Source organism: Suncus etruscus, chromosome 13 (genome assembly GCF_024139225.1).
Source record: "Suncus etruscus isolate mSunEtr1 chromosome 13, mSunEtr1.pri.cur, whole genome shotgun sequence".
Classification (NCBI taxonomy): domain Eukaryota; kingdom Metazoa; phylum Chordata; class Mammalia; order Eulipotyphla; family Soricidae; genus Suncus; species Suncus etruscus.
In genome coordinates this window covers 3,291,223-3,316,833 of record NC_064860.1, presented here as the reverse complement: position 1 = coordinate 3,316,833, position 25,611 = coordinate 3,291,223, and the positions used below count along the sequence as shown (strand labels likewise).

The following is a 25,611-nucleotide window of genomic DNA, read 5'->3' as shown; positions in this document are numbered from 1 at the left end:
ACAGTAGAATGATACCAACACTCTCACTTGCAGCTCTAAAAGAGGCATTTGCCCTGTCCAGGAGCTCTGCAGTTGGAATCATGGCATCACCTGGACCCTATCAAAGCCCTACCTTCTGCCCCGAGGACACTGTGATATTGGGACTTGTGTTCTGGCTACTAGAAAGCCATGGCATCAAGTGATGGTGTCTGTATGTGGCTGGGGGAGAGGAGAAGGGGACCTTTGGCTTCTCAACCACACATACCCTTGACAGCCTGTCCCTCCTGAGAAACCAGCGATACAGTCCGGACATCACACTTTTCAGGATGTGGACCCAGAGCATTTTGGGGGGTGGGGGCCCATACTCAGTGACACTCAGGGGTCACTCCTGGCTATGCGCTCAGTAATAACTTCTGGCTTGGGGGACCATATGGAACAGCAGGGAACCGAACCATGGTCCATCCTAGGCTAGTGCGTGCAAGGCAGACGCCTTATGCCATGTGCCACTGCTCCGGCCCCCAGAGCATTGTTTTATGAGCTATTTACAGCCCACTGGATGTGGCTCTAAAGCTGCTGAAACAAGCCAGCAGCAGCATTCAGCTTCCTCTGAATTCCTGGTGACTCAGCTCAGCTCACTCATGGAGCCCTGCAGGAACCCTAGGGCTGCCCACAGTGCTGACGGTAGTTCACTGGGTCAACATGTTCCCCATCTTATTTCCCTTGAATTATTTGTTTAAGTGGCAGCCTTTCCTCGAAAACAAGGCACATCCTTTAGTGGAGGCCCCGAGACTAGGCATCTTGGAAACTGTTATTCAATCTAGGGCTCTTTCTTCCATCCCTGAACACATAAAAATCGTTGGGACCTTTATGCATGTGAGCCTCACCGCCCCGGTGCTCATTCTCTGGGTGAGGGCAGGCTCTGAATTTGCCTTTTGAAAGCAGCATTCCAGGTGATTTACAGGCCAAGTTATTCAAAGCACACCTATAAGCAACCTGATTCTGTTTCTTCGGTTTAATTCTACTCAACCTCTAAACCAGCATTTCTTAACCAAGAGCCAGAGGGACCTCCGAGGGCTTCGGGGATAGTCCAAGGGGGTACAAGTGAAAACTATTTAGGATGGGTGGGAAAGGGTTGTTGGGGCATCACAGGAAAAAAATATGCTGAAAAGGGACTTATGGTTGGAAAATGACTGAGGCATACTGCTCCCTATACCTCTCTTTTGACATTGGACATTAAGTTCTGGATGTCAGGTTTCTGCTAGGATGTCCAACTCTGCTCAAACATGGAGAGCACACTAGCTGAGGAAGGGGTTTGGGGAGGGGTCACTTCAGATCTCTTCCAACTCCCTGCACATATCAAAAGGGGATGACATGTTTCATTTGTGTCCCAGCTGCCCACATCACTGTGATCACCCCAGCACCCCAATAACTGGACTACACGAGCTCTTTTTGTCCACAGTGCCATGGACAAGGATCCTTGTAAAAACATATGGGATTCACTGATGTTACATTCCAAGAGCTCAAAAGAGGGGCCTAGTGCCCTCCAAAATTTTTTTGAGTTACTTCTCAGTTGGCGGCAACGCTGGTTAGGAGTTGTAGAGATGGAATCTGCTCATCTTCTGTTGAAGTTTGAGTGATCCATTAAATAAAAAGCTCATAAACCAAAGCAAAACAAACACCAACAAATTCATTTGTCAAATCTGTTCTCAGAGCTTGCTCTACAAGTCTATAGAACAGCTATGATTTGGTTTCCAAGAGGCCCTTTCAATGGAAATTTATAGCACCTTGATTTTTAAATACATAAAACATTAAAAAAAAATTAACGATCAAAGCACTAGGTTTTTGCCTCCATCTCTCTCTCCCCTCCTTAACCTGGAGGGGGTTGCTGCTAGAAATGAAGTAGGGCAACAGAACACTTGGGGGACAAACTAGATTCCCTGAAGTTGGAAGGCGGTACTGGCCACAGATGTCACACCACCTCGTCTGACTCCAGCCCGTGCATCTCATACAAAGTGTCCAGGATCATCAGCTGCTTCTCCATGGCAGGGAGGTAAAGGCTGAGGTCCTTTTGCATCCCAGCACTGAAAGCTGCTTTCTGGTGGTCGCCTTCCTTTATGGTCAACGCAGCCACAAAATCTTCGTAAGATGGAGCTGCCCTCAGAGCTAACTGCAAGAAGAATCACCAGCGAGAGTGTTGTCAATATTGCCCACTCCGACCCCACATGCATGCTTGCGCACACACACAGAGGAACACAGCCTCTCAACCCACAGATGCTGAAAGTATGCTTTAAGCACCAAACCAGATAATTTCGAGGCTACAAGTGGCATGCGTATCTATAGGCCAAGAAAAAGAACCTGGGGAAATCTCCTGGACACAGTGATCCAGACTATTCCCTTGAAAACCTAGAATTTCTTGTATATGTTACTACTGCAGTCTGGGCACCACTTGCCAGCTTTCCTAAGCACCTCACTTTGATTTGTGGGTGACCTCCACTGACAGTTCTTTGTATAGCTCTTTTTTCTCCCTACCTGGGTGGGTACTATTTACTTTGCATTCTAAATATTGCCTCAAAAGGGTGGGCACTAATATTTGGGGTTTGCTTGGGCACTAACACTTCAGTTTAGCTTTGTTAATCTCAGAGTTGATACAAGCCAAGCCAAGCCAAGCCACTGGAATTCCTCGAGTGTGCAGTCATGTATGCATATTCCACAACACTGACAGCTCAGTAGGAGCACAGCAAATTAGATGGGAAAGGAACAAAGAAGCCAACCAAGTTCAGTAAATTAAAAAACAATAACATAGAAGGCTCTGTTAGCAATAGACAGCTCAATAAATCCTCAGACAATGACTTTAATGACCCCAGTGTGAGATCTAACAATTTTCACAAATTTTCTTTTACTGAAGTTTTGTTCTATTAATTCCATTAGCTACCATATTTTGTTGTAACAAGCAATATAAAATTAATTATTTTGTGCTTGTGAAGGACATAGGATTAGAGGTTGGGTGGGAAACTGGAGATAATGGTGGAGGGAAGGTCACATTGGTAGTGGGATTTGTACTGGAACATTAAATAACAAAAATAACTACATTATGAACATCTTATAAACCATAGTGTTTAAATAAAGTTATATAAAAAGGGGGGGGGAAGTCGCCAACAAAAAGAAACCCCTAAGAAAAGGTTATTAAGTTCAGAATAATGGTGAACTGAGATCATGCATACAAGGTAAAATATAAAGCTGCCCAAGCAAAAAAAAATCTTGTGGGGCCGGAGAGATAGCATGGAGGTAAGGCATTTGCCTTTCATGCAGGAGGTCATCGGTTCGAATCCCGGCGCCCCATATGGTCCCCCGTGCCTGCCAGGAGCAATTTCTGAGCCTGGAGCCAGGAATAACCCCTGAGCACTGCCGGGTGTGACCCAAAAACCACAAAAAACAAACAAACAAAAAAAAAAAATCTTGTATAAGAAGAAAAAGTACGAGCCAGGGACATAGCTTAAAGAACTAAGCACATGCTTTGCAATGTACTCAGGGTTTGAACCCCCTCCTTTGGGAGCCCATGGTCCTTGAATACCACTAGGTATACCCCATCAGCTCCATTGCCTCAAAAAAAAAAAAAAAAACAAGTCAGAATGTTGGATGATCATGACATTAAAACACTGATATAACCATATAGGAAAGTATTTGAGGGAATAAGGGCAGACAGAAATCAACTATAATAAATATACAAAAAATCAAAACCAATGACTAAGGGCCAGAAAGATAGTACAGTGGATAGGGTGCCAGCAATGCATGCAGTCTACCTCGGTTTGATCCTTGGTACTATATCTGGTATGTATACCATATACTCTGAGCCTGCCACGAGTAAATCAGTTATGTCATCTATGTAATGCATTTTCTTTAAATAAATTAATTTAAAAATTTAAAAAAATCACAATATAAATTAATATATTATATATAAGTCATATATTGTATAATATATAATGTGTAAAATACAGATGATTTTATGTATATAACACAAACAAGATGTAAAGATAGAAACATTCATAATCAGTAAAATATTAAAACTAAACAGAATATCAAAAAAGGCAAAATTAAAATATTTAGAATGTTATGGAGTTGTCAGAATAAAGATGACTTTAATTTTTCCCTTTCTACTGTGCCATGAGTTCTAAAAATTCTTATAGGACTAAAATACTGCAAAGTGAAGAAAATTTAATCATTTTATAAAGTTCATTTAGAGACTCGAGCTTGAAAAAATACACTTCTTACTACAGTACTATTCTTTTTTTTTTTAATTTTTTCCTTTTAAATCACTGTGAGCAAAAAGTTGTTGATAGTTGAGTTTCAGCTGTACACTGTTTCAACACCCATCTCTTCACCAATGCTCATTTCCTGCCACCAATTTCTCCGGTTACCCTCCCTTTCCCCAGCCCCAGCCTGGCTCTATGGCAGACACTTATTCTTCCTTTTTTTCCTTTATTGCTTTTAGATACTGAGGTTTGCAATACTGTTACTGAAGGGGGTATCATGCATTTTATTTTACTTACTTACTTTCAGTTCTTGCCCAGCATGATCATTTCCAACTATCATTGTCAGAGTGGTCCTTTCCTTGTCTTATCTGCACTCCCCTCATCACTTCTATTGTCTTCAGGTATTATTCTCATTGTATGGTTGCTGGTGGTTGTTGTTGTTTTACCCCACAGATGAATGTATTCATTCTATGTCTGTCCTCTGACTCATTTCACTCAGCATAATTCTCTCCATGTCTATCCATGGATAAATAAATTTCATGACTTCATTTTTCCCATACACTGCATAGTATTATACTTTGTAGATGTATCATCATTTTTTTTATCTATTCATTTGCTTTTGGGTACTTGGGTTGTTTCCAGATTATGGCTATTTGAACAGTGCTGCAATGAAAATAGCAGTGCATATGCCTTTTCTGCATAGTATTCTGGGGCCCCTAGTGTACATTCCCTAGAGTGGTACTGCTGAGTCAAATGGAAGTTCAACTGCTAGCTTTTGTAGGAATGTACATACTGTTTTCCAAAAAGGCCGGACCAGGGGCCGGGAAGGTGGCGCTAGAGGTAAGGTGTCTGCCTTGCAAGCGCTAGCGTAGGACAACCAGTCAACATTCCCACCAACAGTGAATGAAAGTCCCTTTCTCCTTGCACCAGCACTGGTTGTTCTTGTTCTTTTTGATGTATGCCAGTCCCTGTGGTGTGAGATGATATCTCATTGTTGTTTTTTTTGCATATCCCTGATGATTAATGATGTGAAGTACATCATTAATATGTTATCATGTGGGGCCGGGCGGTGGCGCTAGAGGTAAGGTGCCTGCCTTGTCTGCGCTAGCCTTGGACGGACCTTGGTTCGATCCCCCGGCGTCCCATATGGTCGTCCTCCAAGCCAGGAGCAACTTCTGAGCACATAGCCAGGAGTAACCCCTGAGCGTTACTGGGTGTGGCCCAAAAACCAAAAAAAAAAAAAAAATGTTATCATGTGCCTCTGGTCATCTGTATTTCTTCTTTAAGAAAATTTCTACACATCTCTTCTTCCCATTTTTGATGCGGTTGGGTGGTTTTATTTGTTAAGTTCAACCAGTGCTTTATATAAAAAAATCCTTATCAGGTGGGTATTGGGTAAATTATTTCTCCCATTCATTGTTTCCTTTGAAGTGCAGAAGCTTCTTAGTTTAAATGTAGTCCCATTTGTTTAACTTTACTTCTACTTTAAAGCACTATAATTTTGGTGGGGAGTTGGGTTGGAATTTGGGTTACACCTGACAGTACTCAGGAAACAATTATGGTGGTACTTGACAGAACTCTATGGGATACTGGAGATTGAACCAGGGTCATTTATGTGCAAGAGCCTTAATCCTGATACTATCCAGCTTCTAGCTGTATGTGCAATACCAACAATGTTTAGATCATTGATATTTCAGGATTAAACTTAGTTGTCTAGACTGAAAAAAATCCATCATGTTTGTTTGTCCTTTCACCAAATGAACCAGATGTCTGGCTCTTACACGTAATCAAAGGATTTCCTGAAGAGAAGAGGTTGAGAATGTAGCATCACCCACTACCAATGTACTCACTGTTTCTCAATTATCCTGCTTATGCAGCAGAGCTGCTACATGGGAAAGATAGCTAGACTTGAAGGCTTATATGACTGACTCTTGGGACATGAGCTTTAGCCTTGGAGAAAGAAGCTCATCTGGGTTGGGACTCTGTAGGACACGAGTGTCAGCCAATGAGAAGCTCATCTAGGCTGAGACTTTGGCTGCCTGACTTTGGGTCTGGGGGTAAGTTTAACAAGGTCATGTACAAGACTATGCCTGGTACAAAATAGGTTCCCAACAGTCACAGAGCAGTGGTCCCTGTACATATTACACATGCACTAAAAGTAGTTGTGAAGTGTGAGGCTGCAACTGGCCTGGCTCCTAAGCCAGAGAATGGCAGGATATGGAGTTAGTCATCATCGTGTTCTCAAAATAGACTTCATTTTCCCTAAAAAGATCTCATCTCTTCCACCAGAAATTCTATCTCCTTTCCTTACCTGCCAGTGCTTCCCTTAGACAACAGAGTAGAAGGGCAGTTTTATGTCCTGGCCTTCCAAGAACACTCATGTTCCCAGACATCTGGGGGAACACGGGCCATTGCTTCTTCACGACAGGTCAGCCTGAGGCTGATGTCTCCCTGGCTAGGAGAACCACAGGATAATGGCATTGACATTAAAGGGGTCTCAGTGGCTGCAATTCTACAAAGCAGGCTAGCAGAGACCTGTCCAGGTCTAACAGCCCTGTCAGACTCCTGTGTTCTTTCCTATTCAACATGCAAGGAAGAAAGTAGTTGTTGTAACTGAAACCAAAATAACAGGATACAAACAGCTATTCCAAGATACAGTTTAACAAGAAGAAATGCTAGCCCCATCCTTTGGAACAACTGCAATCCAGCCAAAATTCATAAAATTTCAACCAAGAGGGGAAAAATCCACAGCTTAAATCAGAGAACTTAAGTATATATAAATTAATATATATTTCTGTTTATATAACTATTTAAATATTTCCATATCCATATATTTAAATATGCCATTTCAATTTCATGTATTCCATCTATGCTTCTACAGGACACAGCAGGTGGCAGAGGGAGCTATGAGCTTACAGGCAATGTCTGAGCCGCATCAGTTGTGTGTATCTGGTAGGTCCCATCTCACCCACACTGATTTTTTTCATTCCTCCTTTTTCAGAGAAGTCACCCCTCGTGGAGAAAAGCTCATCAAAACTCTGGGGAAAGCACAACCTTTAACAATTGACCTCTTTACTGCCAATGTTTCCAAATGGAGACATAGATGAGGCACACTATGCTTTGTTCTTTTCAAAAACACAAAACCGGCAAAACCAAACCCTGTTATGTCCATGAGATTTTAGGAGACAGAAGGATTTACTTACCGCAAAAACCCCTCGGACAACCCAGCCGTGATGTTGCCGTAACGTTTTACCATACGCGTTGTCTTAAAAAGAAAAAAGACAACATTAGGAACAAGTGAACTGAAATCAGTGTCTTTGTCTCAGATCCTTCCTAACTTAGGCATAGCATGATCTAACTAGTATTCCAACTGATGGGAAAAGTTTGATTGTAAGATGATGGTCTCCAAAAGGCTTGAATTTTACAAAGCTTTAAAACAAAAACAGCACTTTCATATTTCCCTGTGTCAATATATCTGAACTTCAACTTACCCTGGAGAGAAAAATTCAATAGACAGATGGAAATGAAGTAGGAAAAAAGACACTGGAAAATAAAGACTAAATGCAAGTAGAAACATGCTGCAAAAACATCAGAATGTAATGGGAAATGTTTTTTTTTGAAAGATGTGACCTTCAACTAGAACCCAAGTTTCCCTTTAAGACCATCTGCTTCTTCCATTGTTCCTTTCCACTGCAGCACTGATATTGGCCCTAAATATCTCTGGGACACTCTATGTCATGAAAGCAAGAAATCATTAAAAATATTATGATGGGGGGGGGGGCCAGAAAAATAACACAGAAGTAAGGCATTTTGCCTTGTATGCAACCAACACAGGATAGATGGCGGTTTGAATTCTGGCATTCCATATGGTCCCCCGAGTCTTCCAGGGGCTATTTCTGAGCACAGAGCCAGGAGTAACCCCTGAGGGCTGCCAGGTGTTACTCAAAAACCAAAAACCAAAAAAAAAAAAAAATTATGATGGGCCAGAGAAGTATCTCAAGGACATGTTTTGCATGAAGGAGGCCTGAGTTTAATCTCTGGCATGACTTGGTAGACTCTGTCAGAAGAGAACTCCTAAGTACTGCTGAGTGTGACCCCAAAAAACAAACTTACCAACCATCAAAAAGGAAAAAAGCCTAGTTGTAAGGTTCTACTAAAAAATTTTTTTCTAGCCAAAACTTTAAAGATAAACTATTATTTTTGCCTCAATATGAAAATTTAAAAACTGGTATAATTTTGGGGCTGGAAAGATAGCATGAAGGTAGAGAATTTGCCTTGCATGCAGAAGAACAGTGGTTCAAATCCCAGCATCCCATATGGTCCCCCGAGCCTGCCAGGAGCGATTTCTGAGTGTGGAGACAGGAGTGACCCCTGTTTTTGGGGGGTGACCCCAAAAACAAGAAGATTGTGTTTTATGCAAGGATGTGTTCCTAAAGGCTTTGAATAATTCAGTATATGCAAAATCAATTCAAAACTATTTTTTCCATAGAAATAAATATATTCTTGGGAATTTCAAATCTATATCATCGTAGGACATTTTTATTATCCATACATGAGCTTACATAGTACTCACTTTTAACTTAGCAAAATCTCAGACACTTACTCAAGGCTATCTGGATGTCCCTTTCTCCATTGTTCACTTCTGTCAAAAACCCCTTCAAAAACTTGAGACCTCTAAAAAAGTAAAAGAAGGGATTATTTCAAACTTGACAGGTCTTGTACTTGTACAGGGACAGAGCAAACACCAACTTATTTACAAGAATCTAGGCATTGTCAAGAGCCAAGTTCAGGGGAGGCATCTTGTTCTCTGGACCCTTCTTAGCTGACATACACAAACCCTTATTTTCTTTTTTTTTTTTTTTTTTTTTTTTTTTTTTTGGTTTTCTGGGGGATATTTGGGTCACAGCCAGAGCTACTCAGGGATCACCCCTGGGGATACTCAATGAGGTGCTGGTGGTTGAAACATGTTTATCCTTCAGCGAGGGAAGAGCCTCAATTCTGAGCTATCTCTTGGGCCCACAAGCATTTGTCTTTAAAGTGACTCCCAGCAGGCCAACTTTAACACCATCCAGGAACTGGTTAGAAATGTATATTCTGGAAAGACTGAGATCAGAACCTGAATCAGAAATGCTGGGACTAGGCTTGGAGCAATCTGTGTCCTTAGCACACTCGCCCCATGACTCAAATGCCACTGCACTGTCAGATCCACTGAGTGAAGGAAAGTCCAGCCAACATGATCATCTTTTTAGAGCCGTATCAAACACATGTAACAAGTAGCAATTTTTTGTTGTTGTTGTTGTTGTTTTTGGGTCACACCCAGCGGTGCTCAGGGGTTACTCCTGGCTGTCTGCTCAGAAATAGCTCCTGGCAGGCACGGGGGACCATATGGGACACCGGGATTCGAACCAACCACCTTTGGTCCTGGATTGGCTGCTTACAAGGCAAACGCCGCTGTACTATCTCTCCAGGCCCCACAAGTAGCAATTATTTATCAACAGCAAACGGTAAGCAACAACAACAACTGTGTGTGCAGTTGGCCAAGGGCCTTCTTCGATTCAGAAGCAGCACTGAAGACCGGAGAGATAGCATGGAGGTAAGGCGTTTGCCTTGCATACACAAGGTTGGTGGTTCGAATCCCAGCATCCCATACGGTCCCTCAAGCCTGCCAGGAGTGATTTCTTAGCGTAGAGGCAGGTAACCTCTAAGCACTGCCGGGTGTGACCCAAAAACCAAAAACCAAAAAAAATCCAGAAGCAGCACTGAATGTCAATACCAGACTGCTTACCTCTTCAGCCACAAGAGGGCTTCTGTGGCCGAGTTCCTAAGCTGAGCCACCCCCGCCTCCACCTCATGGAGCACTATCTTCTGCAGGGTGCTGAACTCCTCCCTGTTGGTGATGAACTTCTGGTTGACTTTCTGCAGGACACACAGGGAAAGTGTCTGAGTGGAAAATATAAAGGCTCAAGCAAACCAGAACAATCCTGATGCCTCTAAGTTCAGCCAAAGAGCTCTAAGAAATTAATATAAAAATTTCATCTCTGGGCCAGAGAGATAGCATGGAGTTATGTAAAACATTTCCCTTGCATGCAGAAGATTGGTGGTTCGAATCCCGGCATCCCATATGGTCCCCTGAGCCTGCCAGGAGCAAATTCTGAGCGTAGAGCCAGGAGTGATCCCTGAGCACTGACGGGTGTGACCCCCCCCCCAAATTTTTTTCATCTCTATGACACTGTTCCTATGTTTTTAAGGGCATGTGATTTATTTTGAGGGGGGAGGTCTGAGAATTCACAGAGGCTCAAGCAAGAAATGACTAGTTTTAAGGCACAAAAGTATTTAGTATGTTTTTCTACTTCAGAATCTTTCTCACACCCGGAAGACACTTTTCAGTTTGAGAATCAAAGTTTGAGGAAAATATCGTGGGTCTCTGAATTAGACTTCATGCAACTATTCCTTCCAAACATACAGTTTCCAAAAAGAGAGAAGCCGACATACTCACTTTAATGTTCCCAACAAGATCCATCTTAACAGGAGCAAACACAGTAGAACCAAGTTTGTCTAGGATAAAAGGTTAAAAACATTTTGAAAAGTGGAAAATAGTTTTGTTATGTCTTGTTTTTAAAAAAAATATGGAACGCTTCACGAATTTGCATGTCATCCTTGCACAGAGGCCATGCTAATCTTCTCTGTAACGTTCCCATTTTAGTATATGTGCTGCCAAAGCGAGCACGGAAAATAGTTTTTATATTAACATACATTTGGCAGCTATTTCTCTCCAAACTTCTTTGGTACTCTTGAAAACGTAAATCATCTGGAACTGCAACTTTCAAGGCGCCTGAAATACTATCATGCCACTTTTCTATCCACTGCTATTAGTTGAATGAATATAATAAGATTCTAAGATGAAGACTTTTTTTTTTTAATTCCTGTTTTGGGGGTCACACCTGGTGGTGCTCAGGGCTTAATCCTAAATCAGCACTTACTAAGGTATCTTTCCTGGCACTCCAAAATGCTCAGGGGACCATTTGGGATTCTAGGGACTAAAGCTGGGTCAAACCCATGCAGACACCCAACCCACTGTACAATCACTCCAGCTACAGAAGGCATCGCTGGCCATTCCTAGGCATCCCTGGTCATTCCACAATACTGCCTGATATGGAAGTCATCAGACATAAAACTACTTAGAATAGACCAGATAGCCATTTCAAACTCAAAGGTGCCATGAGTGTAAAATATATACCAAGTTCCCAAGACTAGTTCCAAACAGAATACAAATATCTTATTGCTTATTCTTTTTACTCTGATCAAGAAGGTCATACATCATGACCAAGTAGGTTTCATTCCAGGAATGCAAGGATGGTTTAAAATCCATAAATCAATCAACATAATATACTTTTATCAACAAAAGGAAAAATAAAACCATATGATCATATCAATAGATGCAAAGAAAGCATTTGATAAGATCCAATACCCATTTATGATAAAAACTCAAAAAAAAAAACCAAAAAAAAACCCTCTCAACAAGATAGGAATGGAAGGAACATTTCTCAATATAGTCAAAGCCATTTACCACAAGCCCATAGCAACTATTATACTCAATAGAGAAAAATGCAAAACCTTTCCCCTAAGATCTGGCACAAGGCAAGGGTGCCCCCTCTCGCCACTACTAAAATAGTAGTGTACAAAATAGTACTAGAAGTACTTGCCATAGCAATTAGGCAAGAAAAAGATATCAAGGTCATCCAGATAGGAAAGGAAGAAGTCAAGCTCTCACTGTTTGCAAATGACATGATACTATATTCACAAAACCTAAAGACTATCAAAAAGCCTTTAGAAACAATAGAATTGTATAGGAAAACGGCAAGCTACAAAATTAACAAGCAAAAATCAATGGCCTCCTTATACACAAATAATGATAGAGAAGAAATGAACATTAAAATCAATCCCATTCACAATAGTTCCACAGAAACTCAAACACCTTGGAGTCAATGTATCTAAAAAAGTGAAGGGGGGCCGGAGAGATAGCACAGTGGTGTTTGCCTTGCAAGCAGCTGACCCAGGACCTAACCTAAGGTGGTTGGTTTGAATCCCGGCATCCCATATGGTCCCCCGTGCCTGACAGGAGCTATTTCTGAACAGATAAACAGGAGTAACCCCTGAGCATAGCTAGTTGTGGCCCAAAAACAAACAAACAAACAAACAAAAAAAGTGAAGGACCTGGAACTGGAGAGATAGAATGGAGGTAAGACATTTGCCTTGCATGCAAAAGGACGGTGGTTCAAATCCAGGCATCCCATATGGTCCCCCGTGCCTGCCAGCAGTAATTTTTGAGCACAGAGCCGGGAGTAACTCCTGAATGCTGCCAAGTGTGATCAAAAAATTAAAAAAAAAAAAAAAAGAAAAGAAAAGGACCTATACAAAGAAAACTTAAAAAAAAATTGCCTCAAGAAGTAAAAAAGGGGGCCGGGCGGTGGCGCTAGCGGTAAGGTGCCTGCCTTGCCTGCGCTATCCTAGGACGGACCTCGGTTCGATCCCCGGCGTCCCATATGGTCCCCCAAGCCAGGAGCGACTTCTGAGCGCATAGCCAGGAGTAACCCCTGAGCGTCACCGGGTGTGGCCCAAAAAAACAAAAAAAAAAAAAAAAAAAAAAAAAAAGAAGTAAAAAAGGACACAGAAAAATGGAGACACATACCCTGTTCATGAATTGGGAGGATTAACATCATTAATATGGCAATATGCCCCAAAGCATTGTACAGATTTAATGCAATCCCTCTAAGGCAGGGGTCTCAAACTCAATTTACCTGGGGGCTACAGGAGGCAAAGTCGGGGTGAGGCAGGGCTGCATAAGGGATTTCACAAAAAAAAAAAGTCCTCAAACGTCATTATTAACAGTTTTAATTATTTCTTCTGAACATGAATAGAACATTGAGTGAAGATCATGAACAGTTCTTCTGAACATGGCATCTTTTGCCTATTCCTTGCTGCTAGAGACTTAACAGCACTTCTTCTCACAAATCTGAACCACATTTGGCTTTAGAGAGGAAGCAGTTAAGACCCTCAGTATGGCCTGAAGATGATCATCATTAAGTCTAGACCTGTACTGACTTATTGAAGTTCAATGTGGAGAATAACTTTTCACACAAATATGTGCTCCCAAAAAGGCACATGGTGCGCTTGAACATTCGGGAAAGCTCAGGGAAGCTGGGGGGCAATTCTCTCAACAATTGCCCATGCATGTCTGCTTTTCCACTAATCTCCCTAAACTTGGCTTTGAGATCAAAGTTGCATTGCAGGTCAATGAGCTCCATCTGAAGCACAGGAGGGGCATCTTGCACATCAACGGAAAAGGGGTACACAAAATTTTGGGAAGTGGCTCTGTGCTTTTTGAAGTCTGCAAATCTGTGATCAAATTCCTTCTCTAGCTTAAAAATAGCATCAACATATTTCTCACCACTGAATGGTATGCCTGCATCCACAAGTTCCTTGCATGCTGGGAAATGGCAAAGGTTTGTCTGAGAGCTGGGATTTGCATAATACAAGTTTTGTGGAGAATGCTCTCACATTGTCATAGGCAGCACTGATAAGCTGCCCCAGGCCTTGTAACATCTTGTTTAGTATATGTAGCTTATGTGTAATGTCAACAAGAAAAGCTAAGTCCATGAGCCATATGTGATCACTCATCTCAGAAACAGAATTCCCATCCTTCTCCATGAAGACTTTCACTTCTCCTCTCAACTCAAAAAATCTTTTCAGGACATTTTCCCTGCTAAGCCAACATACCTCGGTGAAATAAAGCACATCTCCATATTCTGACTCCATTTCCTCTAAACAAGCATGGAACCTCCTGTGCTTTAAGCCCTGAATATGATTTGGTTGATGCATTTCACAACAGACATCACATTGTCATACGGCAGGCATTTACTGCAAAGGGCCTGCTGATGGATAATGCAGTGAAGAGCAATGGCCTTCTCTACACCCTCCTCTTCAAGTTTTTTTTTAACAAGTGCCATCAGTCCATTTTTCCTCCTGTCATCAATGGCGCTCCATCGGTTATTATTCCAACAAACCTCTTCCATGGCAAACCTGCATTCTCAATGGCATCACACACATGCTGAAATATCTCATTAGTGGTGGTCTAGCCATGCATTGGAATTATTGTGAGCAGCTCCTCTGTCAATTCAAAATTGCAAACAACACCATGGACATAAATTGTGAGCTGCGCAGTGTCTGTTATATCTGTGCCCTCATCAAGAGCAACTGAGTATGCATCAAAACATTTGGCTTTCTCACACAGTTGATGATAAATGTCACTTGACATGTCAGAAATGTGGTCTGCCACAGTGTTGGCAGAAAGGTTGATTTTGCTAAACTGACCTTTCTTTTCCGGACAGATAATACTTGCAGCCTGTAACATTTTTTTTTTTTTAATAAACTCTTCTTCTGTGAATGGTTTCCTTACCTTAGCAATCATCTCAATAACCATGTAACTAGCTTCAACTGATGCAACATTCTCTTTGGTTGCTTTCTTGAAGAAATCTTGTTGCCTCATTAGACATGCTTTAAGACTGGCAACCCACTTGGTTCTCTCATTTCCTTGATATTTTGCACATTCCTTGGCATGTTTAGCTGAATAATGACGTTTCAAGTTGTATTCCTTGTGCACTGCAACTTTCTTTGAGCAAATAAGATATGTGGGGATGCTCCTGTGCTCAACAAAGAAATACTGCATCTCCCACTTTCCTGAAATTGTCTGTGCTCGTCATCAATCTTTCTCTTTACTGCAGGCTTTGATGAAGTCATGATGAAGGTATGACAAAATCTAATTCTGTAATAAACTTCTCTCCCTTAGGTCTCCGATAATGCAAGGGACAGTGGGAAGGAGCAGCGGAAATGACGTCTGCGCTAGGCGCAAAGTATTCACAATTATTCACTTACCAAATATTTGCAATAAAAAATCGCATTAGTAAGAAAAAAAATCGCAAAAAAATCTAATTAAACATTTGTATATCCCTAACAGAACTGCTTGGGGTATGCAAATATTTAATGCGATTTTTTTCTTACTAATGTGATTTTTATTGCGATTATTCGGTAAGCGAATAATCACGAATACTGTGATATTTGAAGGCTGGCCGCGGGCCACAAAATGTTGTATGGAGGGCCGCGAGTTTGAGACCCCTGCTCTAAGGATACCCATGACAGTCTTCAGAAGAATGGATCAAACACTCCTGAAATTCATTAGGAACAATAAACACCCACGAATAGCTAAAGCAACCCTTAGACAAAGAAGATGGGAGGCATCACTTTCCCCAACTTTAAATTGTATTACAAAGCAATAGTCATTAATAGTCAGCACAGTATGGAATAAAGACAAACCCTCAGATCAATGGAATAGACTTGATATTCAGAGAATATTCCCCAGACACAAAATCAATTAATCTTTGATAAATGGGCAAGAAAGGCAAAATGGAGCAAGGAAAGCCTCTTCAAAAAGTGATGTTGGGATAACTGGTCAGCCACATGCAAAAATCTTGGACCTCTATTTAATATCATGCACAAAGATCAAATCCAAATGAATTAAAGACCTTGATATTGGACTCGGAACCATAGGTATATAGAACACGTTGGTAAAACACTCCCTGACATTCCAACTAATGGCATCTACAAGGAAAAATCACTACTGTCCAAACAAGTGGAAGCATAGATAAACAAATGGACTACATTAAACTCAGAAGCTTCTGCACCTCAAAGGAAACAGTGAATAGGAAACAAAGGCCACCCATGGAATGGAAGAAACTCTTCATCCAATACCCATTAGATAGATAAGGGTCTAACATCTAAGATACAAAAGGTACTGACAGAACTTAACAAGAAAAAAAAATTAACCCCATCAAAAAATGGGGAGAAGAAATGAACAGACACTTCCTCAATGAAGAAATACAGATGGCCAAAAGGCACATGAAAAAATGCTTCACATCACTGATGATCAGAAAGATGCAAATCAAAACAACTATGAGGTACCATTTCATACTACAGTGACTGGAACACATCACAAAGAACAAGAATGGTTATTATAGTGCTGGTGTGGATGCAAGGAGAAAGCAACTCTCATTCACTACTGCTCATGAATTGGGAGAATTAATATAATTAAAATGGCAATAATCCCTAGAGCAGGGTTCTCAAACTCAATTTACCTGCGGGCCACAGGAGGCAAAGTCAGGGTGATCCTTGAGTGCAAAGTCAATAGTAGGCCTTGAACATTGGGGGGTGTGACCCAAAAAACTAAAACAAAACAAAATGAAAAACGATTCCTCTAGGGCAGGGCCACAAAATGTTGTACGGAGAGCCGCAAACGGCCTGCGGGCCGTGAGTTTGAGACCCCTGCCCTAGAGTATTGTATAATTCAATGCCGTTTCTATATAGATATCATGATGTTTTTCAAAGAAATAGATCAAACATTTCTGAAATTCATATGGAACAATAAACTTCCAAGAACAACTAAAGTGATTCTTGAGAAGAAGAAAAAAAAAGGTATCACCTTTCTCAACTTCAACCTATTCTATAAAGTGGTAATAATAAAAACTACAGGTCCTCATATCAATGTAATAGACTTGAATATCCTGAGACAGTTCCTCAGATATATGATCAATTAATCTTTGAATAAAGGAGCAAACAATATGAAGTGGAGCAAGGAAAGCCTCTTCAACAACTGGTGCTGGGATAACTGGTCAACTTGCCAAAAAATGAACGCAGGCCTCTTCTTAATGCCATGCACAAATATCAAATCAAAATGGATTAAAGATCTTGATACCAGATCTGAAACCATAACAGAGGAAAACGTAGGCAGAACTCTCCATGATATTGAAGGTAAAGGCATCTTCAAGGATAAAACACTACTGGCCAAGCAAGTGGAAGTAAAGATAAATAAATGACTATATTAAATTGAGAATTGCTGGCAGGCACCTTGCTGCTGAAGGCAGGGGTGCCAAGGCCATTCAGGATGTGTTTCACCCTCTCTTGTTTTTTATTTGTTTGTTTGTTTTAACTGTATAGGTTTATTATTTTAAAAATTTTTTGTTTAAGCACCATGATTATAAAATCAATCATAGTTGGGTTCCGGTGCAACTTACCCACCACCAATGTCCCCCATTTCTCCCCCCCCCCCCAACCTGTCTCTGGAGCAGACATTTTGCTTCTCTCTCTCCCCCTCCCTTTATTCCGCCCCCCCCAACCTTCGTTTCCTTTTTTTGACACTGTGGTTTGTACTATTGTTGATGAAGGATCGACATACTTGTCACTTTATCCCCTTTCAGCACCCAGTTCTTGTCCAGACTCATCAGTTCCAACTATCACTGTCATAATGATCCCTTCTCTAACTGTACTCAACAATCTTTATAGCAAGCTTCCTACCATGCACTGGTCCTCCTGAACTTCATCTCCATAACCACACTAGGATGGTAGGTCACTGGGGAGTGCTCCACCCACCTCTGAGCAGAGGCACTGAGTTGAGCCGGGTGTTAAGAGATAATTGCCAGGAGCATGGCACCCAGCTGACAGGCCAACCTGGGCATCCCATACTCCAGCTGTGATCCTCCCAGAGCTTGGCCAGTTCTGCTATGATCTCTTGCTGACCCCTTGCAAAATGGAGGCAACAGATGCCATGAATCCTCCCTCTAGAATCATCCCTGCAAGGGTCCCACCTCTGTGAGCACAAAGGAAAAGGGCTGCAGGGAACAGGACACCTCAAATCCTGCTTTCACCTGCTCCCCGTTGACACTATAGTACCTGGGAACATGCCAAAAATATGTGAAGATGACCTAGCACATATATGTCATGGAACAGAGCTCACCAGCAGAAAGGATAAGAGCTTGCTATCTGATACACAGAGGGAGTGGCAGAAGGTGTGTGTGTGTGTGTGTGTGTGTGTGTGTGTGTGTGTGTGTGTGTGTGTGTGTGTGTAAGAGAGAAAGAGAGACCAAGCAAAGCATCTTAGTTATATGTAGAGTACATTAAAACACACAAGAACAAAACCAAAACCAGTGTACACAGAGGGAGTGGCATAAGGTGTGTGTGTGTGTGTGTGTGTGTGTGTTAGAGAGAAAGAGAGAGAGACCAAGCAAAGCATCTTAGTTATATGTAGAGAGAGACCAAGCAAATCATCTTAGTTATATGTAGAGTACATTAAAACACACAAGAACAAAACCAAAAACAGTGTACAACTAAAGCAAACCCTTAGACTTGACTGCATAACCGAATTTACCAAATGTAGGGGGATGTAGGGGAGGGAGCTGAAGAGTCTAATGGACTGCAGACATGGATGCTGGCATTTCAGTGGGTGAACATGGCATGGCTCTGCTGTACTCCTAAAACCAAAACCTTTTCTTTATAGTACCAACTGTTTTGGAGGTCCATTCCTCAACTTTTCATCACTTGTGCTAAAACCATTGTGATGGTTTTAAGTATATAGAACTGCAAATATGTAGTCATGTTAAGGTCCTAGGGCTGCATCTGGTTAGACAGAGAGCTCTCACGAAACATCCAGCTCAGGATATTGCTCTTGTAAAACACCTCCAATGAGGAGATTTTAGGAAGAGGAAGAGACCCAGGGGTCCTAGGCATCTTACCTAATACTGGAACCACTGCATAACATGAAGATAAAAAGGCTTCAGTGGGGATGCCACTGTCTTCCAGAAGTTCAATGTCACTAAAGCTAAAGCATGAGGCATGAGAAGAAAAAACAGATCAGAGATACAACATGAGTGGTGTGAAGTTCATGTGTTGTCAAAGAATAGTTAATAAAATGGTTAAACCATGGGATTGGAAAAATAATATATTTATAAGTATAAGAAAGGGGCTGGAGATATAATACAGTGGGGTCACTTGCAACCCAGGTTCAATCCCCAGCATCCTCTAAAATCCCCTCCAGTGCACCAAGAATAATCTTGAGCATGGAGCCAGGAGTCAGTCCTGAACACTGCTGGATGGGACAAAGAAATAGACAAACAAAGCATGGAGCTCGGACGTTTGCCTTGCATGCGGAAGGACAGTGGTTCGAATCCTGGCATCCCATGTGGTCCACCAAGCCTGCCAGGAGCGATTTCTGAGTGTAGAGCCAGAAGTAACCCCTGAGCACTGCCAGGTGTGAGCCCCCCCAAAAAGGGTGGAGGCAAACTACTTGGTCTGATTCCACAGATAAGTTCTAGTGATGATTACTGGGGGTCGGGAGTTGTTTATTTGTTTTTAATTATAATATGGTCTAATGAAATAATTTGACAAAAGTCATTCATCAAAGTAAACTAAAAATCTGTTCACAGAATATATTCTCACAATCCTGTTTCTTCCTGTCACTGTTTCTGACAAGGCATAGTAAATATTAAAGCAGAAATCTTGGTCTACTATGGTATCTGTCCTATTAGGACATGTTCCTTGGCATGAACACCACGCCTAATCTTCCAAAAGGGAAAATGATACCTGCTGTGGGGACCCCTAGCGAGTGAGTCGGTTCACCTGGTGTTCATGACACTGAAGAAGGTTGGGATGACTTCTTGGTCTTCTCCCCAGTAGGACTCTGGAGACTGACCTGTGCGGTCAGAGTCAGGCTGTGTCGGGCTGCTGACAAGAACCCCCAGGTTTTCCTCTTCGTTGTTCTTCATTACTTCACCTTGGACTGTAAAGTATAAGAAATTCATGACTGAGTTCATCCATCTCATCGGGCAATTCAACATATATTGTTGAGCATTTCTGGAACAGGATAGTCAGAAATACAACCAGTGAAATATTGCACACATAAACAAACATGTATCTCCAACAACTGGGTCACATCACATACATTTAAACTAACTACATTAGTTCAGTAGAATTTGACCATTTTCATTAGCGTTCAGTACAGCTCACCCATAATTTCTGAATGATGGAATACTGCATCATGCTTAGGGAGAGGTATTAATAGGTGGGTTAAAAGAGTTGAGTAGAGGGGCCGGGTAGGTGGCGCTGGAGGTAAGGTGTCTGCCTTGCAAGCGCTAGCCAAGGAAGGACCGCGGTTCGATCCCCCGGCGTCCCATATGGTCCCCCCAAGCTAGGGTCGATTTCTGATCACATAGCCAGGAGTAACCCCTGAGCGTCAAACGGGTGTGGCCCAAAAAAAAAAAAAAGAGTTGAGTAGAGTTACAGTTGATTTTCCTCATTCATCTTGTCTTCATTAGTCTTTGTTTGCCTCCTTACTAAAATTGTTATTATAAAGTCACTTCTCATGCCTATTCACTTTCATTTGTGGCTATGTGCGACTGATAACACATGGTCACCTAACCTATCCTTCTAACTACACCCACATAGTTGGCACTGCATCTTGTTTCCTGCTCTCCCACAGTGAACAGGAGTCTTCACAGAATCTGTGTTCTTTGCATTTTTTTTTCATTTTAGTTGATTTTAATTTAGCATCAATACAAAAAAAAATCTTTGTTCTTACACAGCTCCATTCCCTTCTCTTATATTGTCTTTGCATTTTTTTTTAATGCATTATGTGATTCCCTGCTTCAAAGGGCCCATACGCCTAGTGCTGACTAATGTTTCTCATGCTAGAAGGCTAGAAAAAGATTCAATAAGCTTCACTCAGATATGGGCTATGGTACAGCTGATATTGTTTGATGTTATAATGAATTTAAAATATTAATAATACAGTGCTCACTTTGGCAGCATATATACTAAAATTGGAACAATACAGAGATGAATAGCATGGCCCCTGCGCAAGGATGACACGCAAATTCGTGAAGCGTTCCATATTTAAAAAAATTAATAATATACTATTTATCTATATTTTCAGTGTCAAGGATTAAATTCAGTGCCTTGTTCATACTAGGTATGTATATAGTACACTGTATTAAGATGTTAAATTATGCATTTATTTATTATATAATGAATCAATAATATATCAATTGGGGTTTTTAAAACAGAAACACACAAAACAAGGATTAAAATGCTCAAATTCAAAAACAGCTGACAACATATTTTCAGGAACCTACCCCTGCATTTACCTTGCTATGGAGCTAATATATTAGGATTTACTAATTCAACATTTGAAAGAAAACTGCATGACTTTACTTACATACAGACTTTATATATAGACCATAACTAACACCAAAAAAAAAAAAGAGAAATGATCAATGTCATTAAAAAAAAAAAACTTTTGTCCCACCACTCCTATTCAACATAGCACTGGAAGTACTTGCTATAGCGATTAGGCAAGAAAAGGATATCAAGGGAATCCAGATAGGAAAGGAAGAAGTCAAGTTCTCACTGTTTGCAGATGACATGATACTCTACTTAGAAAACCCTAAAGACTCTATCAAAAAGCTTCTAGAAACAATAGACTCATATAGCAAGGTGGCAGGCTACAAAATTAACACACAAAAATCAATGGCCTTTCTATATACCAATAGTAATAAGGATGAAATGGACATTAAGAAAACAACCCCATTCACAATAGTGCCACACAAACTCAAATATCTTGGAATCAACTTGACTAAATATGTGAAGGACCTATACAAAGAAAACTATAAACTCTGCTCCAAGAAATAAGAGAGGACACACGGAAATGGAAACACATACCCTGCTCATGGATTGGCAGGATTAACATCATCAAAATGTCAATACTCCCCAAGGCATTATACAGATTTAATGCCATCCCTCTAAAGATACCCATGACATTCTTCAAAGAAGTGGATCAGACACTTTTAAAATTCATTTGGAACAATAAACACCCTCGAATAGCTAAAGCAATCATTGGGAAAAAGAATATGGGAGGAATTACTTTTCCCAACTTTAAACTGTACTACAAAGCAACAGTTATCAAAACAGCATGGTATTGGAATAAGGATAGGTCCTCAGATCAGTGGAATAGGCTTGAATACTCAGAAAATGTTCCCCAGAGATACAACCATCTAATTTTTGATAAAGGAGCAGGAAATCCTAAATGGAGCAGGGAAAGCCTCTTCAACAAGTGGTGTTGGCACAATTGGATAGCCACTTGCAAAAAATTAAACTTAGACCCCCAGCTAACATCATGTACAAAGGTAAAATCCAAATGGATTAAAGACCTCGATATCAGCCCCAAAACCATAAGATATATAGAACAGCACATAGGCAAAACACTCCAGGACATTACAGGCATCTTCAAGGAGGAAACTGCACTCTCCAAGCAAGTGAAAGCAGAGATTAACAGATGGGAATATATTAAGCTGAGAAGCTTCTGCACCTCAAAGGAAATAGTGCCCAGGATACAAGAGCCACCCACTGAATGGGAGAAACTATTCACCCAATACCCATCAGATAAGGGGCTAATCTCCAAAATATACAAGGCACTGACAGAACTCTACAAGAAAAAAACATCTAACCCCATCAAAAAATGGGGAGAAGAAATGAACAGACACTTTGACAAAGAAGAAATACACATGGCCAAAAGACACATGAAAAAATGTTCCACATCACTAATCATCAGGGAGATGCAAATCAAAACAACGATGAGATACCACCTCACACCCCAGAGAATGGCACACATCACAAAGAATGAGAATAAACAGTGTTGGCGGGGATGTGGAGAGAAAGGAACTCTTATCCACTGCTGGTGGGAATGCCGTCAAGTTCAACCTTTATGGAAAGCAATATGGAGATTCCTCCAAAAACTGGAAATCGAGCTCCCATACGATCCAGCTATACCACTCCTAGGAATATACCCTAGGAACACAAAAATACAATACAAAAACCCCTTCCTTACACCTATATTCATTGCAGCTCTATTTACCATAGCAAGACTCTGGAAACAACCAAGATGCCCTTCAACAGACGAATGGCTAAAGAAACTGTGGTACATATACACAATGGAATATTATGCAGCTGTCAGGAGAGATGAAGTCATGAAATTTTCCTATACATGGATGTACATGGAATCTATTATGCTGAGTGAAATAAGTCAGAGAGAGAGAGAAAAACGCAGAATGGTCTCACTCATCTATGGGTTTTAAGAAAAATGAAAGACACCCTTGTAATAATAATTTTCAGACACAAAAGAGAAAAGAGTTGGAAGTTCCAGCTCACCTCAGGAAGCTCACCACAAAGAGTGATGAGTTTAGTTAGAGAAATAACTACATTTTGAACTGTCCTAATATTGAGAATGTACGAGGGAAATGTAGAGCCTGTTTAGGGTACAGGCAGGGGTTGGGTGGGGAGGAGGGAGATTTGGGACTTGGGTGATGGGAATGTTGCACTGGTGATGGGTGGTGTTCCTTTTATGACTGAAACCCAAACACAATCATGTATGTAATCAAGGTGTTTAAATAAAAAAAAAATATGCAAAAAAAAAAAAAAAAACTTTTGTCCACAGATATTTGTCCCTATATGTGGTCATTTCCTGAGGATGTTTCTAGAAATAAATTATTAAGTGAAATAAATCACTAATACCGATTTTTTGTTTGTTTGTTTGTTTGTTTGTTTTGGTTTTTTTGGGTCCCACCTGGCAGCGCTCAGGGGTTCCTCCTGGCTCTACGCTCAGAAATTGCTCCTGACAGGCTCGAGGGACCATATGGGATACCGGGATTCAAACCATCGGCCTTCTGCATGAAAGGCAAACACCTTACCTCTATGCTATCTCTCCGGCCCGACTAATACCATTTTGATCAAAATTCTCCTTTCTTTCTTATTAACTCAAAAGATTAAAACTTCAGTAATGAGGGGCTGGAGAAATATCATGGAGGTAAGGCATTTGCCTTGCATGCAGAAATCATGAGACCCAAACTTGAATAACCAAAACTTAAAAAGGTGTCTGTTATGATGGCAGGCTGAGGCAGGAATTGATGATGTGGGATGGATCCTGGGGATATTGGTGGAGGAAAGCTGACACTGCTGGTGAGATTGGTGCTGAAATATTCCATAGCTAAAATCCAATTATGAAGAACTTTGTAAATCACGATGGTTAAAAAAAGAAAAAGCCCACAGCTCAGATAGCGAACCATACCCCCGATTCTCTCGGGGGATTTGCTGCCAATTTGGTCTCTGCTGTTTACCTGTTAGAGCATTATTCGTATTTTCTGCTCTTGCTCGATGGCGATCTTTCTCTGCAGATTTCAAATATAAGGGGCTCTGATTTTTCATCAGTGTTTCCTCATCACCATTGATTTCCATAATTAAAGATCCATTTTCACAATTGTTTAACTCCATTTGTCTGCGTAAGAAAAATTTCAAGGAAAAATACCAACAAGTTCAATTATTTTGTCCTAAAGCGACTGCCCAGAAAGACTGTATACTTTAGGATGGGGTAAAACTTTGCCATATAAGCTTCTTTGAAACAGCTCTGTTCAGTCAAACCAGATCGCTCCCCCTCCCAGAAGGCCTGAAATCAGAAAATGGCTCTGTGTTCTTCAAGTGACCCTGATCTTCCTGTACCCCACAATCCCTGATAAGTCACCATCAATAGAGTCTTCAACCACCTCTGCAGGCATAACAGTGAAGACTTCTCTCACTTTCTCCCCTTCCCCCAGGAGACTTTTGATCTCTCCTCAGCTTTCACACCACCAGCCACCTTTAGTGGTAGTTGATTGTGTATAGAGGCCAGAAGCTGTGACATAAAGTGTGTCTGAGCTACAGGATGGGCCTGACTGAGAAGGGTAACTGTCAGACCCGACTAGTTCCTGAGGCCCTACTAGGCTCCTAGGAACCAAGAACACAGCAGCAAGTGGAACAGCTAGTTTTACTTAAGGCATATTCATACCATCTTATTCAAACTGAGCAGTTGCAGTGAAATTAAAACAAAACAACTTTCTTCTAATAAAAATTCAAATGTAAAGCTCTTTGATGATTTAAAGAAAAGAACTTAGTTCTAAAAGAATAATGTATTTCACTAGCGATTTAAAAATGTAAAGAAATGTATGGAGAAAATCTACTCCCACCAATCGATGAAGATTTGTCTAATAAAAATCTTTAGAGCAGAAGAGGCATCTAACACTATTTAAAACATAAAAACAAATCAACAAAAAAGAACACAAGACCCAAACAGTGTCACTTAGAGTGAGCGCTTACCCCCAAGATAGAACTTCTGACTGAACCGAATTGCCTCAGTCTCTCCCAGTAACATGATCTTTTGGGGTTTTGTTTCCATTTTCTGGTTCTGAGTTACTGTTGTTCTGGCTGTGCTCAGGGCTTACTCCAGGTTCTGTGCTGAGGGGGTCACACCTGGCGGGCCAGATGCAGTGCTGACACTATACCCATCTAAGTAGCTCTCCAGCCAGAAATGTGGCGGTCATCCAGGGACTCTGAAATGTTCCAATCCTGGGATCTGGCCCATAGCCTCTAGAGGGGACAGCAGAAATCCTCCCTGCCCCTGGGTTCCTCTACAGCTAAA

The 25,611-nt window shown here is 41.1% G+C and overlaps 1 protein-coding gene and 2 non-coding genes across 4 annotated transcripts in view; 1 reads left to right on the top strand and 2 right to left on the bottom strand.

Annotated features, from left to right (window-relative positions):
• Positions 1-1,462: 1,462 nt before the first annotated feature.
• PLEKHA8 (pleckstrin homology domain containing A8) overlaps positions 1,463-25,611 on the bottom strand; it is a 41,908-nt gene continuing 17,759 nt past the window's right edge. Inside the window, exons 7-14 of one of the 2 annotated variants that reach the window (XM_049785309.1) lie at positions 24,278-24,435; positions 19,731-19,884; positions 18,848-18,933; positions 10,726-10,784; positions 10,015-10,145; positions 8,833-8,903; positions 7,433-7,494; positions 1,463-2,146 (exon numbers count right to left, since the gene is read on the bottom strand). In XM_049785309.1, coding sequence (XP_049641266.1) covers positions 1,949-2,146; positions 7,433-7,494; positions 8,833-8,903; positions 10,015-10,145; positions 10,726-10,784; positions 18,848-18,933; positions 19,731-19,884; positions 24,278-24,435 — 919 coding nt within the window. In that variant the 3' untranslated portion in view covers positions 1,463-1,948. The remainder of the gene's footprint in view (positions 2,147-7,432; positions 7,495-8,832; positions 8,904-10,014; positions 10,146-10,725; positions 10,785-18,847; positions 18,934-19,730; positions 19,885-24,277; positions 24,436-25,611) is intronic. The other variant, XM_049785308.1, reaches the window with a different exon arrangement.
• On the bottom strand, positions 10,850-10,956 carry LOC126026684 (U6 spliceosomal RNA). Its single transcript, XR_007501908.1, has one exon. It is a non-coding gene; the product is annotated as a U6 spliceosomal RNA (small nuclear RNA).
• Positions 20,900-21,006, top strand: LOC126026692 (U6 spliceosomal RNA). The gene has a single exon (XR_007501915.1). It is a non-coding gene; the product is annotated as a U6 spliceosomal RNA (small nuclear RNA).